Source organism: Antechinus flavipes, chromosome 2, assembly GCF_016432865.1.
Source record: "Antechinus flavipes isolate AdamAnt ecotype Samford, QLD, Australia chromosome 2, AdamAnt_v2, whole genome shotgun sequence".
NCBI lineage: Eukaryota > Metazoa > Chordata > Mammalia > Dasyuromorphia > Dasyuridae > Antechinus > Antechinus flavipes.
Window position 1 is genome coordinate 224,059,520 of NC_067399.1, and position 17,168 is coordinate 224,076,687.

General features: G+C 37.3%; 2 protein-coding genes across 4 annotated transcripts in view; one reads left to right on the forward strand and one right to left on the reverse strand.

Moving 5' to 3' along the window:
• Positions 1-133: 133 nt before the first annotated feature.
• Positions 134-8,057, forward strand: CCDC121 (coiled-coil domain containing 121). Its single transcript, XM_051976240.1, has 2 exons — positions 134-921; positions 2,171-8,057. The coding sequence occupies exons 1-2, from the start codon at positions 134-136 to the stop codon at positions 3,120-3,122; spliced, it is 1,740 nt and encodes a 579-aa protein (XP_051832200.1). The 3' UTR covers positions 3,123-8,057.
• Positions 7,492-17,168, reverse strand: part of ZNF512 (zinc finger protein 512) — a 33,204-nt gene continuing 23,527 nt past the window's right edge. For all 3 annotated transcript variants that reach the window (XM_051976242.1, XM_051976241.1, XM_051976243.1), the window contains 3 exons: positions 12,645-12,707; positions 11,281-11,379; positions 7,492-9,581 (listed from right to left, as the gene is read on the reverse strand). In XM_051976242.1, the coding sequence (XP_051832202.1) occupies positions 9,264-9,581; positions 11,281-11,379; positions 12,645-12,707 (480 nt within the window). In that variant the 3' untranslated portion in view covers positions 7,492-9,263. The remainder of the gene's footprint in view (positions 9,582-11,280; positions 11,380-12,644; positions 12,708-17,168) is intronic.

Below are 17,168 nucleotides of genomic sequence, written 5' to 3' on the forward strand. Positions count from 1 at the left end.
GCCAAGGGCGGGGCCTGCGCTGGGATTTGAGAGTAGGATGAAATTGAAGACGGGGGTCTGTTTGAGTTTTGAGAGTAGGATGAAGTAGAAGGCGGGGCCAAGGGCGGGGCCTGCGCTGGGATTTGAGAGTAGAATGACATCGAAGGAGGAACCAAAGGCGAGGCCTAAACGGGGATTTGAGAATAAGATGACATTAAAGGCAGAGCCAAAGGCGAAGCCAAAGACGCGGCCTGCGCAGGGATTTGAAAGTAGAATTAAACCGAAGGCGGAGCCTAAACTAGGATTTGAGAGTAGGAAGAAATCGAAGGCGGGGCCAAAGAAGGGGCCTGAGCTGCGATTTGAGAGTACAGCAGTAGGGAGGGCGGAGCCTGATATCCCAGGTCCCATGCCCAGTCCCACAGCTGACTTTGAAGAGGTTGTGAAGCTCGAATGGACCCAGTATATTCCTGAGCAGAAGGAAAAAAAGAGCACAGAGAGGAAGGAGAAAAGGACATCAGGCAAAAACCTGGACTCGACCCAGTTGGGGAAGAGCTTGGAATCAAACGGGAGTTTTAAGTCTTCTAGGGAAGAAATTGGGCAGGAAGAGAATAGTGCTTTTCTGAGTTCCCAGAAAATGACTGCTATACACGAGAAAAAATCGGGTAGTAGCGATTATTGTGTCTTCTGTACAGTGCCCGAGATCCCAGGAAAGGCCAAGCAATTTCGGCCTTATGGCACAGGAGACATTCAAAAATGGGTGCGGTTCGGGGGTCCTCCTGTAGGGTTGTACATTGACACTTGTTGGGTGCCCAGAAACGTCGACAGGCAGGAATTGAAGAAACTCCATCATGCGCATGGATTTCCTTCCCTGGCCTCCAGCCCCGCCCCGCCTTTACACAACATCCAGCACTTTTGGGATCAGCATCTGGATGTCGGTAAGAGGTGAGCTCAAAAAAGGGTCGGAGGGGGCACAAAAGGAAACCTCCCTAAAGCAGAGACCAAGGGCTGGTTGGAAAGGCCTTGGACTAGCTAGTAAGAGGGTAAATAACTATGAAAGAAGACTCTCCCAACTTTTTGCTGTGTTTTTTGTCAATCTGATAGAACATCTACCTCAGGTAATTGGAAAAGGACCTCAGAGTCTCTAATGCAACTCACACTTAAAGACAAAAATCTCCTCTACAACAATAACCTTTGTTAGAGGACTTCCAGAAAAAAGGAAATCCTCCAGTTAAGCATTCATTAAACATCTAACATCAACATACCAAGAATTGTGCTAGGAGCTGGGAACAAAAATGCAAATAATTTTTCAAAAAGCTCATATTCTAATAGGTGAGACAGGTACATATTTAAGTCCATGTTTTAAAAATAGCTCTGTTAGGAAATGGTTTTTTATCACGTTAAATCTGCCTTTCAGCAACTTCCCCTCCATGCTCTTGTTTCTCTGAACAAATCTAATCTTTTTATCTGCTCTTCAAATGTTGGGAAAGCTATCAAGTATCCCCCACCAAATACTCTGCTTCTCCAGCTTATCTCTCTCTGGTTCCTTCAATTGATTCTCATGTGGCATAGACAGCTCTAACTTTTCTCTCTTTTGTTATCCCATCCATCCCAATCAGTGATCCTTTCCTTTTTTTTGATTCTTTGTCCTAAATAAAATTTTAAAAATTCTTTTTTGTTCTTAATATCTTTGTGAGTCTCAGAATATCCTGAGTTTTATCATTACTGACTCTATTCTTTTATACATCTCTTCTATATTCTCCCTTACCTCCTTGGGTTTTGGCTATACCCAGAGACCAAAAACTATGATGATCTTACCAAGCTGTTAAGAGTAGATTAGTTGGATAATATTGTCACCCAAGGATCAGTCTTGAGGTTGGGCACCAAATGATAAATTTTTGGCCATAAGCAACTCATAAAACAATTTACTACAAAGGCACATCAGGAGTAGCCATCTGTGTCAATAAAAGTAGAATATACAATGAAACTATCTATCTTTTGAATATAGCAGCTTACATGGTCCTCTACATTTTTGAGAGTTGCTCAGGAAAGGAGAAAAGTTTATAAGGTTTTGGGTTTACAGAAATGAAGGACTGTTATGAAAGATATGATGCATGACATCAAGGTAATAACTTACAAATAATAATGAAAATGTAATGGACAAATATTATGTTTCTGACTGCTTTTCCCTCAGATTTTTTCAGGATTCCATAATGAGATGGCAGAGTCTGAATCGTAATATTGCCTTACTAATGGGTAGCAAAAAGCTACAAAAATTGTTAAAGTCACAGGAGGAGTTGGAGAAAAAAGTTCAACATGAAATGCTGCTAAGAACAAAGGTAGAACAGGAAATGATAGAGCTGAATGAGGAACTGATGAAAATACGAGCCCGGAGGAAGCAGCTCATAGATGATCACTACCACATGCTCGAAGAAATCCGACCATTCTTGGGTGATAGCCCTGTCTTGATGGGATATGTACCAGATCCAAGCAAGAAAAAACAGATAGCACCAATTATGGTATGGGATCAACAGTCACAGCAATTAGAGCAAATGCAGTGGCAACAGCAGAAGCTGGTCTCAAGTTATGAGTCCCATATGTCAACGCTCAAGAAAGAATTACTGCAACATGAAGAGATCCAAGCTCAACTGAAACAGAAGATTCAAGCATTAAATGCTAAGAGGGCAGTACAGATTAGCCAGGAGAAGCATATCAAATCACTGCAAATGGAAATACCAAGAGTTCAGAAGGAGAAAGCAGCACTCCTTTATAGGGCACAATGTGATCTTGTTAAAGAGTGGAGAGCACTGAAGCATCAGTTGTCTGATGTAAAAGTGCTACTGGGAAAAAGTATGAAAGGAAAGCACAACTATGTCCTGGAGCATGCAGCAGATATATCTATCCGTAATTTCACCCGGCAACTGAAACATGAGAATGAGCAATTGCATAAGGAAATAATGCAGCTCTTTCAAAAAACTCAGCAGCTAGAGGACCAGCGGGCAAGGCTTCGAAAGCAGAAACAACAACTGCAACTAGAGCAGTGTTGTTTGGAAAGTGTAAAACAAGGGAGACAGAAAAAACTATTAAGAACCAAAATAGCAGGTTATCAGTCAGATTGTAAAAAGAGGGATGAAACACAGTACTAGAAAAATCCATATTTAAAACTCCCCTTTTTGGTAAAGTCTTTGTTGAAAGTGATAATAGCTTGCTGAAATTATTAGAAGCAAGGGAATTAAAGTCACTTAGCACTTCCTCTGTAGCACTGTATAATATTGAGTTCATTGTTATCTATACTTCCCCTCACTCACCTGATCCTCTGATGACAAAACAGAACCTTACTAAAATCTTCCAGCATCTCAACACTGAACTAGCAAACAGGCTTACTTGGCTGATTATTAGATACTGCCAACAGTGGATGATGAGAAGAGCAAGCCAAGTTAGAGGGGTCCAGGTGTTCTTTTGGTCTCAGAGTTATTTTTCTTCAGAGGATAAACTTCTCTTTTTGATAGCAACTATTTATTTACAGTGCTAGCATAGGCATTCCAATATCTCATGTTAACATATATAGGTAGGTCACCCATCTGTTCTTTCAAATTCATGTTGCCCTAGTCTTTACACCCATTTGTTTGAACTTTTCCAACATAAACAGAGCAAGTACTCTTGCTAAAATGCAGTTAGCAAATCCGAGATTTTAGAATGTTAAATTTGTGTGCCAAAGACCTAATAATTGCCTTTTTGCTTTTGGTTTGTCTTGGTATTTCAATGAAGCATATGAAGAACCTTTGTAATGTGTTAAGAGGCACTAGTGAAGGACAACACAGTAACCCAAGAGAATTCCCTATTTCTTGTTAGCATTGATTTGATTTGATAAAGCTATGTAGCTTTTTGAGAATTTAATTGAGAATGGCAAAAGATGAAATATGTAAGGATTAGTCTTCTTAACAAAGTTTTATAGTGGAGGAAATAATTACCATCATTATAGTCATTGGGATGATTTCAGATACCTATTTTTATAGAGACATTTGAGAGAAAAAGCTTTTAGTTCAGATTTCCTCAAGACAACTTTTGAAAAAGCACGATCCAAATCATCCCTGACTCCTACCCTTCTGAATTCCAAGTTTATTAAACAATAAATTTTAGCCTAATTTAAGGGTAAAGCATATTTTCATGTCATATGTACCTTTATAACATTGAGAGTGTCATCTAGTTTTACAGTTCATTCCCATTTTTTAGTACCATGAGCATGGTTTTACTATTTCAGATTACGATTTTATAGTAATCGTTGCTCATAACATTTTCAGTCAAATATGGGGCTTGCTTAGGATCAGAACCTTCAATTCTAACATTATTCAAAAGAGAAAATGAAATCCTTTTTATATGGTTTTCAGCAAATCATTGCCAAGATGTATGTATGTATATATATATATATATATATATATGGCAAAAGACTAATCCTATATATGTGCAATTCTTATTGAATAAATTGTTCAAATGTTTGTTTTCTGAATTTGGGGCATCTTCTTTAGGAATAAGGAGAATCTAGTGTAAAATAAAGATCAAGAAATTAAAAGATTTCTTCACTATGCCATCAACACTTATTACCAGAAAAGTTTTTATGTTAAAATGCTAGCACGTTTGTGGATAAACAATAACATTCAAGTCTTCCCAAAATGCATGTGTAACCCTAGGCAAGTCACATAATCTCTCAGTACTCTTAGTCAATTATCTAAGACTTTAAATTGTAGAGAGTATCATTCTGCATTGGTATAGAAAGTTCTCTTTTCCTGAAAAGTTATTTCCCTCTTGATTACTGCATAAAAACCAGTGAACTACAATTCACTCACTGATCTGATTTTACTGACAGCCATCTAGAGTGCTTTCCAACACACTGTAGTACCTCTTGCTTATTACTACCAGTGGTTGGTTCATTCTCTTCATAATTTTATATATAAGAAATATATAAAAATCACAATTTACTAAAGAACTTTTGTGGCATGTAGTCAGCTTGCCCATATTGGAACTCAATACTTCTAGATTCCTTTTCCCCTTCTTGTGATTTCTACCTGCAAACCTAAGATGAAGTCATCATTCTTTTTAGGACCAATCTTAAAAATAAAATTATAATGCATATTAATTATTGCTAGGAAGACCTATCCCCATACCTTTTTTCCTAGTTGATAGTATTCTTTGTGTGTATGCACTTAAACCTATAAACATGCATGATCTACAACATACAAATGTAACAAATTCAAAGCAAGAATTGCAACTGGGGAAGGCACAAAGCTGTAGGAACAGGCTGCAAGAGTCAGAAAGAGATGGTCAAGAGAATTTACACAAACAGTTGACTTCTCTTAGTGGCTTGTGCAGTTGTCAATTTTTGTCAGTCGTTTCGGTTGTGTCCGACTTTGTGACCCACTTGGGTTTTCTTAGCAAAGATACTGCCATTTTCTTCAACTCATTTTACAGATGAGGAAATTGAGGCAAACAGGGTTAAATGACTTACCCAGGGTCACAGTTATAAACTCAGGAAGATGTGTCTGATTTCAGGCCTGGCAATCTATATATTGAAACAAATGGAAAATAGCCTACCAAGGAAGGAACTGGACATGGGAGATAAAAAATTCAAATCTAAAGAAAATAAACTTGACTAAGTCAGCAAGAACCATCTTCCCTCTTGCTAGTTTGATAATTCTGTAGTTCTATTAAAGCAGGGGAGTAGAGTATTTCAATTCTGCTAGTCAGATTGTGTATTGTTTGGATATTATTCTGATCATCATAGACTAAAGAAATTTCATGAAGTCTCCTTTCACTATTGAGAAAAAATTTTGCTGCCTTTTTTTTTAACCTGCTTAAGTCCTTTTTATCTCAAAGAGCCAGCAGTCTTTGAGGAAAAGATCACTGAGCTACAAATTGGATATAGTGATATTTTGAATCTCTAAAAGGAGAAATAGGGACAGGTATCATTACTATTGTAGTATAGAAACTAAAGACTCACTTAGATACCATATCAAGAGCCCAGGTGCTAAGTTGATTGGAAACACTGTGTGAAGTACTTTTCTTCCTTTCCCTTTAAATCAGGATTTTAAAACTTTTTTTTGGTATGCTATGGATTTTTCTGGTAGTTCACAGAAACCTAGGGATCCCTTCTCAGAATGTTTTTAAATGCATAAAATAAAATATGTATTATAAAAGAAATCATTATACTGAAATAGGACAAAAAAAAAGTTTGGACATCAAGTTAAGAACCCCTATAATAAATCCTTTTCACAGCAAGAGAGTTAAGACTAGGTCAATTAGAAAGTTTGAGTAGGTCCAGGTGCCCTGATAAATATATAGGAGGTCCATAGGACAGGTTATTCACCTTGGCTCACAGAAAGGTAGCTTTGTCTCTTCTATTTGTCTGAATAATCAAAGAGCACTATGGAGGTATCCTATACTCCTTCCAGTGTTTGGCAAAGTACTTGAACTCATCTTGTAAAAATTGAAAATCTAAGGGGAAAAGCATAACATGTGAATGGGAGGCTTGTATTCATAAGCTGTCTAAAGAGCAGAGAAAATACTTGGAATCTGGAAAATACAAATGTTTGATCCTACTGTTTCAGGAGGCACCACAAGTGCCAGTTTCTATAGAATCTTAAAATTTATATAGAGATTCAGTCACCACTCCAGTACTCATAGGAGCAAGCAGATTATTTTTTTTCTCTTCAACTGTCATATCAATGGCTATGGACAACCAACATAGCAGAATACGAATAGTTACTTGGCCTGAGCAAGATGTTGAACAAGACACTGATAACCAGTTATCTCCTTAAAATACTGGAATCGCACTTTTCTCTCCACTGTTTCATCATTAAGAAACATACATTGGTTCTAGGCAAGGAAAATAGGTGGTGAAGGAGAATATGAAAGAATCTGAAGACTTTATCTTGGTAGGAGTCAAAATAACTGTCAAATGGATGGGCAACTTAGCTCACCTCCTCCTGGATTTTTTCATAGGTCTGTTAATTTCCCTCCAATAAAGACAGAAAATACTTCTAGTTTAAAAATTCTATGTAGATATTTTTCTTCAGATAACTTCTATGACAAGCCAAGACATGAATCACTTATGTGAGAGATTAAGGAATTAAGAAATAAGTTCTAAAGTATTTTGACTTTGACTACTTCTTCCTGTTCCCTTGCATAGACTAAATTCTTACCTTCTGATACGAGAGAAACAGCGGAGAGAAATACATTCAAAATGACAACTGTCTTCTTTAAATTAATAGTTTAAATTATTTTCAATACCATGGCTCAAGGAAAGGTAAAGACAAACTGTCCCCACAATGTTCAATGTAGGATTGTAGAATCTTTTCACTTTTATTTCAGAATGAGTATCATTAACCATTTCAATCAGCATGCTGATATTTCAAGAGTCTGTATCATTAAGCATTTTGATCAGCATGCTGATGGTCTTAGTTATATTCTGGCTGAGTAGCAAACAACAAACAGGAATCAAAGAATAGCAAGAGACATCAGTCTAGTAAAGGGACGTTTATTTCCTTCAATGTTACCACCTACATCCCAAATTGTAACTTTATAGGATGTATATATCATTCTCCCATCGCCCCTCTTAGTCTCTATTCACTGTATAGCCTGGATTTCAGGACATAATCGTGCAACAAAGAATAGAGTAATATAGAAGTTTCTTTTCATCTGCTGCTCCTGGCAGAAAAAAAGGCCAGGCATTACTACCCACTTATTAGAAACAGGACTTCTTGTGAGGTGCTATTTTGAGGTGAGATGAACCAATAGAGCTTCATATCATCTCTCCAAACTCCTGTTTTGTCAATTTTTTTTTTTTTTTTTTTGAGAACAACATACTGGAAGAATTACAGTCTTCCAGAATCTGAACATGATCCTTGCCACTTGCCACTATTTGCAACATGTGTCAGACAGGGATCCAGTTCTTCATGTACTAGCACATGAGACAAATGGGAACAAGCTTATGGGACCTGCATTTTGGAGTAAGAAGGTGGCGAGACCAAGAATAAAGAGAAGCTGATATATTTGAAATCCTAAAGAAAGTCTGTCTCAGAAATAAACATCCTAATAGGGATGACTGGGTATGCAAGAGGATAAGGATGAGAGTTGTTTTTATTGTTTTTATTTTTCCAGCTCTGACTAAGTGCTTATTTACATCCTGAAGTCTCAGGATGCTAAAACAAAAGGGCCTCCCAAGATAAGGCCCTCTCATTGTTACCACTCTGCTTAATTAAGAGCAATAACCCAAGGAGAATTCAGAGAAGAGGCAGCACAATGACTGGAGGGAGATGTAAGGGCTTAGACTGTGGAAAATGGCTACTAAAGTTCATTGTGGCTAAACAGAAGCCCAAGGAAAGGGAATGTGCATTTAATCTGCTGACACACATGGCATCACTAGGACAGCAGTACACCAAGTATACCTAGTGAGATACCTCTTAACAATTAAAACTAAGGAAGTGTAGAACAAGCTTTTAAGAGCTGATCTTAGTGACAGATATGATCCCACACACATTAGGAAAGCTCAGGCTGGACAGTAATGCTTGCTTTACCCTATGCATTTTACAGCTATTCCTGTATTTCTCTTGAGCCTATTCTTTCATGACTATGAATTCAGTACAAGAAGCATCTCCCAGTAATATCGAAAGTGCAAGACCAGTCTTCTGACTCACTCCGAGTCCATATTCAACTGGGCTACCTACATCTAACCATGCCCTACCAAGGTCATGCCGCCACAAGGGGCAACTGGACTAGCAGAAAGAAATGCCTGACAGATCTTGGCCCCAAACAGAGGCATCTAGACTAGTTATATATGAAGCATAATATCATAAACTGTATGTGGTGAAGAAATGTTGGATTGTTTTACAGATTAGGTGGTGGGGTTTAGTAGCAGGTAAAGGAGCTGGGGAAGGAAAGACAAGTAAAAATTTTCCTGATCCCAAACCCCAAACCTCAACGATTAATATTCTAACTAGGACCACTTCATTTTAAGGAGGAAATCTCCAACAGTCAGGAGTTTCCCACTCTTGTGGAGAGAAAGAAGATGACATCCGCATGGTAAAGATGATAGTGGAACTTAAGGCTGCAAAAGAGTGGGAGAAACGGCCTTCTGGACAGACAAAATCCAGAAGTCCAAAGAGGAAGGGGATGAGTAGGAATGACTGAGAAAATTACTAACAAGGAAGGAGTTGAAAGAACTCCCCAGTTTCAGGGCCCCTGGGCCAATAGGGCCTCATCCCTTCACACAGAAACACTCTCTCATTGGCCTGTTATTTCCTTCCACGTTTATGGCTGGTTTTTGAGAGCTTCACTGTCTGGAAACACACTGGCACGGGCACTTGCTCTGGTTCTAGCTCTTCTCCTTCAGCATTCTCGCAAGAGGCTGAACCCGCCAGACCCTTCCCTCCCCGTCGCCCTGACTCTTTCTTCTTTGGCGCAGCCTCGGACACTCGCTGTTTTCTACCAGCCCTTGGAGACATCCTCTTCTTGTGCTGCTGCTGCCATCGCCTTTGCTCCTCCTGCTGATGCTGCATCTTCATCAGCTTCTCAAAGCTTTTGGTGGTCGTGGTGTTCACCATGAACCAATCCTGGGGGTTCAGGAAAAAAAGATCATTAGTTCAAGAGTAGCAGGTAAGACATAGAAAGAGGGACATAGCAACACAGAGAAAATGGGTACTGGGAGAAGCCAAGACCAGGAGGAAAGAGCAGGATTGTAACACAATTATCTAAAGAGAGTCACAACTTAGAAAAGATTGACTGGAGACAAAAGTTGGGTGGGAGAGAAACTGTCTTACCACATAGTAAACAAAAAAAAGTATGAATCTAGGTGGAGGCAGTTTGAGATAGATGTTTAAATGTTCTATACAGAAACTAAGTTGCTAAGAGTTATTCCTGACCTAGAAATAGAAAATAGTTTTGTTGGTCTCAAGGCAAACAATCACTTAAAAAAAGACTTTAGAGGATATAAGTTAACTAGATTTGGGAAGATGGCTAAAAACAATTCTCATGTTTTCAGACAAAAATGAAATTGTATTTCTCATTTCTAGGATTTTCCAATGTCATTAAATAAAAAAATAATTGTTTATGTGTGATCAGAATACTAAAGACAATATTAAAAAATTAAAAGAGATCATAAACCTTTCATAGATATAGGTAGGTTTATTTTTAACCAAACAAGGGATAGAGGCAATTACAAAAGAAAAAAGGTCATTTTGATTACATGAAATTAAAGTTTCTGGAAAAAAACAAAAAACAAAAAACGAATGCTTCTAGGATAAGAAAGGAAGCAAAAGAAAGGGGGGAAAATATAACAAATTTTGAGAAAAGGATTTAGTATCCAAGTTATATAGGCAGCTTAGAAATCTATTTAAGGCCAAAAGCCATTCCCCAATAGATAGTTGGTCAAAGGATATGAATAACCAAATTCTCAAAAGAATTGCATACCATTTATAACCATACAAGCTATTAATAAGAGAAATGAAAAATAACAAAACAAAACCTGAAGTCTCACCACACCTAGCAAACTGGCAAAGATGACAAAAGATAATAGTCAATGTTGTAGGGATTGTGCAAAGATAGGCACATTATATCATGAAAGTCATTGACAAAGTGTCCATACACACCAAAATATTTGTAGTAGCATTTTTTTTTTTTGTTTTGTGGTTGCAAAGAAATGGAAATAAAGCAGCTGACCATCAACTGAGGAACAGATAAAGAAAATTGCAGTAAATGAGTGTGATGGAACACCGCTCTCCTATAAGAAACAATGAAATGTAATGAAATACACAGAAAAACATGGAAAAGCCAGTATCATTTGTTGCTAAATGAAGCAAGCAGAGCCAAGAGAATAGTAAACATAATAACTATAACAATATAAATGAAAAGCAGTATGACAAAATAATTGGAAGTGAATAATCGCAAAATTACAAAGAACAAGAAACCACTACCCACTCCTTTGCAGACATGGGCAATCTATAGGTCTGGCAACTGTCTGCAAATATTTTCAGTCTTTTTCCAATGTACTGATTGGTTTTGTTGATTTTTTTCCTTCTTCCTCTTTTTTCTTAAAAAAGTTTTCTTTGACATATGGAATGAATCTCTGGTTAGAAGGAAAAGTAGGGATACATAGAAAGAAATTTAGGTGATGTAAAAACAAAGGCAATTAATAACAATATATTCAAAAACATTAGTGTCTCTTTTGAACATACAAATGAGGACAAAGATTCTCATGCTTCAAACATCAGGCGTCACAAATCACCAAAGTTACATATGTAACATAAAACTTACCTCAGCATGGACAGAGTTGATGTGATATTTGACACCACTTTCTGACACAAACTCCTTCTCACACAGGAGGCACTTATATTTTCCAGCCACAAAGTCTCCCTGTCTCCGAGAGAGAGAGAGAGAGAGAGAGAGAGAGAAAGAGAGAAACCAGTAGCTTCTAGGTAAATCGATGAACTTAGCACTTGGCCTAAGAATCACTCCCAATCAATAAAAGTAAGGGGAGAGTTGACCTTAGCAAAAGAGAAAAGGGTAAAGCATCATGGCAATGATTTATGAAAAGGGACTGGCTCTGCTTTCAAAAACACCAAGAACACACATGCCTTAAAGCAGTTCTCCACCAAATCCTACTCCTACCTTCTATAAGCCTTGTTCTTTGTCTTTGCCATAAGAACCTCTAAGTGTTCCTATGTTCCTCTGTTTCTTCCCACTTTCATATTTAAGTATTCTTGCTTCCAAAAGGGGTCAGACTTATTACAGGTCCCTAATCTCAACTATAGAAATGAAAATTTTTCCTTCTTTCCATTAAAATAACAAGTCAGTTGGAGAGCTTCACCTTGAAATTCACTATAATTCTTTGGCTATTATGAGTACCTGACAAAGAGCACACATCTTTTGTCCACAACATCTAGTGTAGAGATTCTCTGAAACTTGACCAAAGTGAAAAACCTCTAACCACTTCTAGACAGATCTTGCTTAGAGGTCTCTTTACTCTCGTGCCACTCTGGACTAAGATTTCTCTCCCTTCCTGAAGCTTCAAGTTTTCATAATGCTCATTTTACATGAGCAGCTGCTTCAGAGTAGTCTGGAAAGAAATACCTTTCCAATATACAACCCATACAACGCATGTCTGTTGGTTGTAGGACACATAGGTAAAATATGAAAACAGTTCAATGAGATGAATAATTATTAGCCTAGCACCCTGTTCTATCTCCTTATCCCAGCCACCAACACAACTATTGACTAATTTAGGGAATCTTCTCCAATTTGGAATGGGACATAAGTTGATCCTGAAAAGAAGGTCAGGTTTCAGTTTAGATTCAGTCTGGGCCTCAGCATAGTCTAGCAAAGCTGGATCCCTGGACTGGCCTTAGAACTAATATGATCTCCACCATATTTTTCCAAAATGGAGATGATTTGTGGCTAGGCTAGACCTTTTAGGGATTTCTTAGACAACAGTTAATCTCCTCCCCCCACCCCCAACCCAAATCACACTTGAAGCTCTGAGACAAGAAAGAACTGAAGATACCAGGATGACCAATAAACAAATGTTTACCTAAATTGAATTTTCTTCCATGACAGATGATTTCAGACACAAGCATTTGGGCAACAGAATACAAATTAAGTAAGTAAATAAAGTTACAAACCAATGTGCAAGTGCCCAGGTGAGCCTTGAGACCAGACACACTACTGTAGACAGATTCACAGCCCTGCAGGATAAAAGAGGAAACTTAATTAATAGCACTCAAAAAGAAATTCTTTCCCAACAGCCTGATAAAGTTATTTGAAGTCCAACATTGCAAAGAGTAGCATGGGGAATAATGAACAGCACCTCAAGCATAAGAGTTCTGAAATGATAGAAAATATGTTCACATACAAAATAAGCAACAAAGAAAATTAGGAAAAAGGAAGGATGAGAAGTATAACGCAAAGAATCACAGAATCTCAAGCTTTGGAAAAGAATTCACATGTCACCTAGTACAACCTAATTCTAATGAATTTCTATTCATGTCAGTATGTAACACTGACAAATAGGCATTCAGATTGTGTTTGTGTGGGATACATAGGGAACTCACTACTTCTCGAGTAAACCTATTCTATTCTAGCCAATTCTCAACACTAGAAAGTTTTCCTTTGTCTCTCAGAGATTAAATGAAACAAGTTTAAACGCCTTCCCATATTATAGCTCTTCAAATACTTGAACAGAGCCATTATGTCTTGGTAAGTAGTCTCTCCTTTTATTCTTATTATCCAATTTCCCAAAAACAACATGATATATATGATATAGTGGATGGCAATACAGCAGAGTGTACATAGTAACAGCTTTGTGAATTTAGCAAGACATAGATTCAAACCCTATCTCTGATATTATAAATTACAAAACAATGTGAAAACCATTTCATTTCTGAGTCTGTTTCCTCATCTTTATAGAAGAATATTTATAGTACCTACCTCACAGAGTTGTTGTGAGGCTCAAATGACATAATGTACATAAAGCTGTCTGCAAACTTGAAAGGGTCATATACATGTCAGTTATTTTTACATCATCTCTAGTCCCTTTACCACCAAGGATACAAAAGGAGGCAAAAGACAGTCCCTGCTCCTAAAGGAGCTGATAAACTAACAAGGGAGTCAACATGTAAACAGAATATACAGACAAGCTGCATACAGTATAAACAGGAAATAATTAACAGAGAGAAGGCACTAAAATTAAGAGAGTTAGGGAAAGCTTTTTACAGAAGATAAAATTTTAGTTGCAAGATAAAAAAAATCCAGGAAAGTCGTAGTTGGAGCAGAGGAGGAAGAGCATTCCAGGCACAGGGATCAGCCAAAGAAAATGCCCATACATGGACCCATACTTAACACCATATACCAAGATAAGATCAAAATGGGTCCATGACTTAGGCATAAAGAACAAGATTATAAATAAACTAGAGGAACATAGGATAGTTTATCTCTCAGACTTGTGAAGGAGAAAGAAATTTGTGACCAAAGATGAACTAGAGACCATTACTGATCACAAAATAGAAAATTTTGATTACATCAAATTAAAAAGCCTTTGTACAAATAAAACTAATGCAAACAAGATTAGAAGGCAAGCAACAAACTGGGAAAACATCTTCACAGTTAAAGGTTCTGATAAAGGCCTCATTTTCAAAATATATAGAGAACTGACTCAAATTTATAAGAAATCAAGCCATTCTCCAATTGATAAATGGTCAAAGGATATGAACAGACAATTTTCAGAGGATGAAATTGAAACTATTAACACTCATATGAAAGAGTGTTCCAAATCATTATTAATCAGAGAAATGCAAATTAAGACAACTCTGAGATACACTACACACCTGTCAGATTGGCTAAGATGACAGGAAAAAATAATGATGAATGTTGGAGGGGATGTGGGAAAACTGGGACACTAATGCATTGTTGGTGGAGTTGTGAACAAATCCAACCATTCTGGAGAGCAATCTGGAATTATGCACAAAAAGTTATCAAATTGTGCATACCCTTTGATCCAGCAGTGTTTCTATCGGGCTTATATCCCAAAGAAATACTAAAGAAGGGAAAGGGACCTGTATGTGCCAAAATGTTTGTAGCAGCCCTGTTTGTAGTGGCTAGAAACTGGAAAATGAATGGATGCCCACCAATTGGAGAATGGCTGGGTAAATTGTGGTATATGAATGTTATGGAATATTATTGTTCTATAAGAAATGACCAGCAGGATGAATACAGAGAGGCTTGGAGAGACTTACATGAACTGATGCTAAGTGAAATGAGCAGAACCAGGAGATCATTATACACTTTGACAATGATATTATATGAGGATGTATTCTGATGGAAGTGGATTTCTTTGACAAAAAGACCTAACTGAGTTTCAATTGATAAATGACGGACAGAAGCAGCTACACCCAAAGAAAGAACACTGGGAAACGAATGTGAACTATCTGCATTTTTGTTTTTCTTCCCGGGTTATTTTTACCTTCTGAATCCAATTCTCCCTGTGCAACAAGAGAACTGTTCGGTTCTGCAAACATATATTGTATCTAGGATATACTGCAACATATCTAACATATATAAAATTGCTTGCCATCTAGGGGAGGGGGTAGAGGGAGGGAGGGGAAAAATCGGAACAGAAACGAGTGCAAGGGATAATGTTGTAAAAAAATTACCCTGGCATGGATTCTGTCAATATAAAGTAATTATTAAATAAAATTTAAAAAAAAAAAAAGATCACACAGGTAGTAAGTAGCAGAGAGAAAATCATAGTATGATAGGATGCTGGATATAGAATTGAGAGAACTTCATAGGTCATGTTGTCTAAAGCCCTCATATTATAGGTGAAGAAATAGACCCAAGAGAGGTCAAACCACTTGCTTGAAGTTACATAGTTAGGATTTGAATTTAAGTCCTTTCACCCACATCTGTGCCCTGTATCTGGATGAGCAAGGATTAGAATTCAAATCTTTTGACTCTAAATCCTTTAGACTTCCCATTATTTCATAATACTTCTCCTATACAAAGCTTGACATTTGTTACTTTTATTTATTTTTTTATTTTTTGTACTTTGAAGCAAGTAGGTGGTACAGTAGATAGAACATTGGATTTAGAATCAGGAAAACTTGAATTCAAGTTCAGACACTTAATGGCTGTGTTTTCCTGATTAAGTCTCTTAATCTTTGCCTGCCTCAATTTCCTTATATGTAAAATGGGGTAATGATAGCACCTACCTCCCAGAATTGTTGTGAGAAAAAAAATGAGCAAATATTTGTATACTGTTTTATAAATCTTAAAACATTTTATAAATGTTATTGCTATTACTTCATAATCTTTGGCCTTAAACTATCAATAACTTTGTGGGTAATTCTAGTCACTATTCACATCCAATTGTTACAGGAGAAATAGAAGATTACATTCTGCAGCTAGACTACCCCCACTTAGGGACTACAAATAAGGTTTGGAGTTATTTTTAGAAACATGGCTGCAAAACATATTAAAAAAAAAAAAAAAAGAAAGAAAAAAAGAAAATGCCCATAGCCAAAAGATGAGGCGCCTATTGAAGGAACAACCAAGAGGGCAGTGTGACTAGATATGAGATGAAGAAGAAAGAGAGAAGAGGGAGCTCAAGGCAATTTTTTTTCCTGTAAAATGAGACAAAGTTCTCAGCTAAAACAGTAGGGGAAAAGAGATCCATGAGAAGTCTGAGGAAGGATGAAAAGGTTTGGAAGATCCATTATGAAGGGTAGGATGTGAGTTGAAAAGTCAGATACAGAAGGACTGCCCAGCAGCAGGGAGAGGTCAGCTGAGGTTCTGTAATATAAAATTGTAGTGGACCTAGTCAAAAACAGTTGAATGACCAAGAAAAGATCAAAATGGGTCCATGACCTAGGCATAAAGAACGAGATTATAAATAAATTAGAGGAACATAGGATAGTTTATCTCTCAGACTTGTGGAGGAGAAACAAATTTGTGACTAAAGATGAACTAGAGACCATCACTGATCATAAAATAGAAAATTTTGATTATATCAAATTAAAAAGCCTTTGTACAAACAAAACTAATGCAAACAAGATTAGAAGGGAAGCAACAAACTAGGAAAACATTTTTACAGTCAAAGGTTCTGATAAAGGCCTCATTTCCAAAATATATAGAGAACTGACTCTAATTTATAAGCAATCAAGCCATTCTCCAATTGATAAATGGTCAAAGGATATGAACAGACAATTTTCAGATGATGAAATTGAAACTATTACCACTCATATGAAAGAGTGTTCCAAATCATTATTGATCACAGAAATGCAAATTAAGACTACTCTGAGACACCACTACACACCTGTCAGATTGGGTAAGATGACAGGAAAAAATAATAATGAATGTTGGAGGGGATGCGGGAAAACTGGGACACTGATGCATTGTTGGTGGAGTTGTGAACGAATCCAACCATTCTGGAGAGCAATCTGGAATTATGCCCAAAAAGTTATCAAACTGTGCATACCCTTTGATCCAGCAGTGCTACTACTGGGCTTATATCCCAAAGAGATACTAAAGAAGGGAAAGGGACCTGTATGTGCCAAAATGTTTGTAGCAGCCCTGTTTGTAGTGGCTACAAACTGGAAATTGAATGGATGCCCATCAATTGGAGAATGGCTGGGTAAATTGTGGTATATGAA

Excerpts from the sequence above, each read along its gene's own strand:
- CCDC121 (XM_051976240.1), top strand. The coding sequence starts at position 134 with ATGACATCGAAGGAGGAACCAAAGGCGAGGCCTAAACGGGGATTTGAG. Across the intron at positions 922-2,170 it reads CATCTGGATGTCGGTAAGAG|ATTTTTTCAGGATTCCATAA; the intron begins GTGAGCTCAAAA and ends CTTTTCCCTCAG.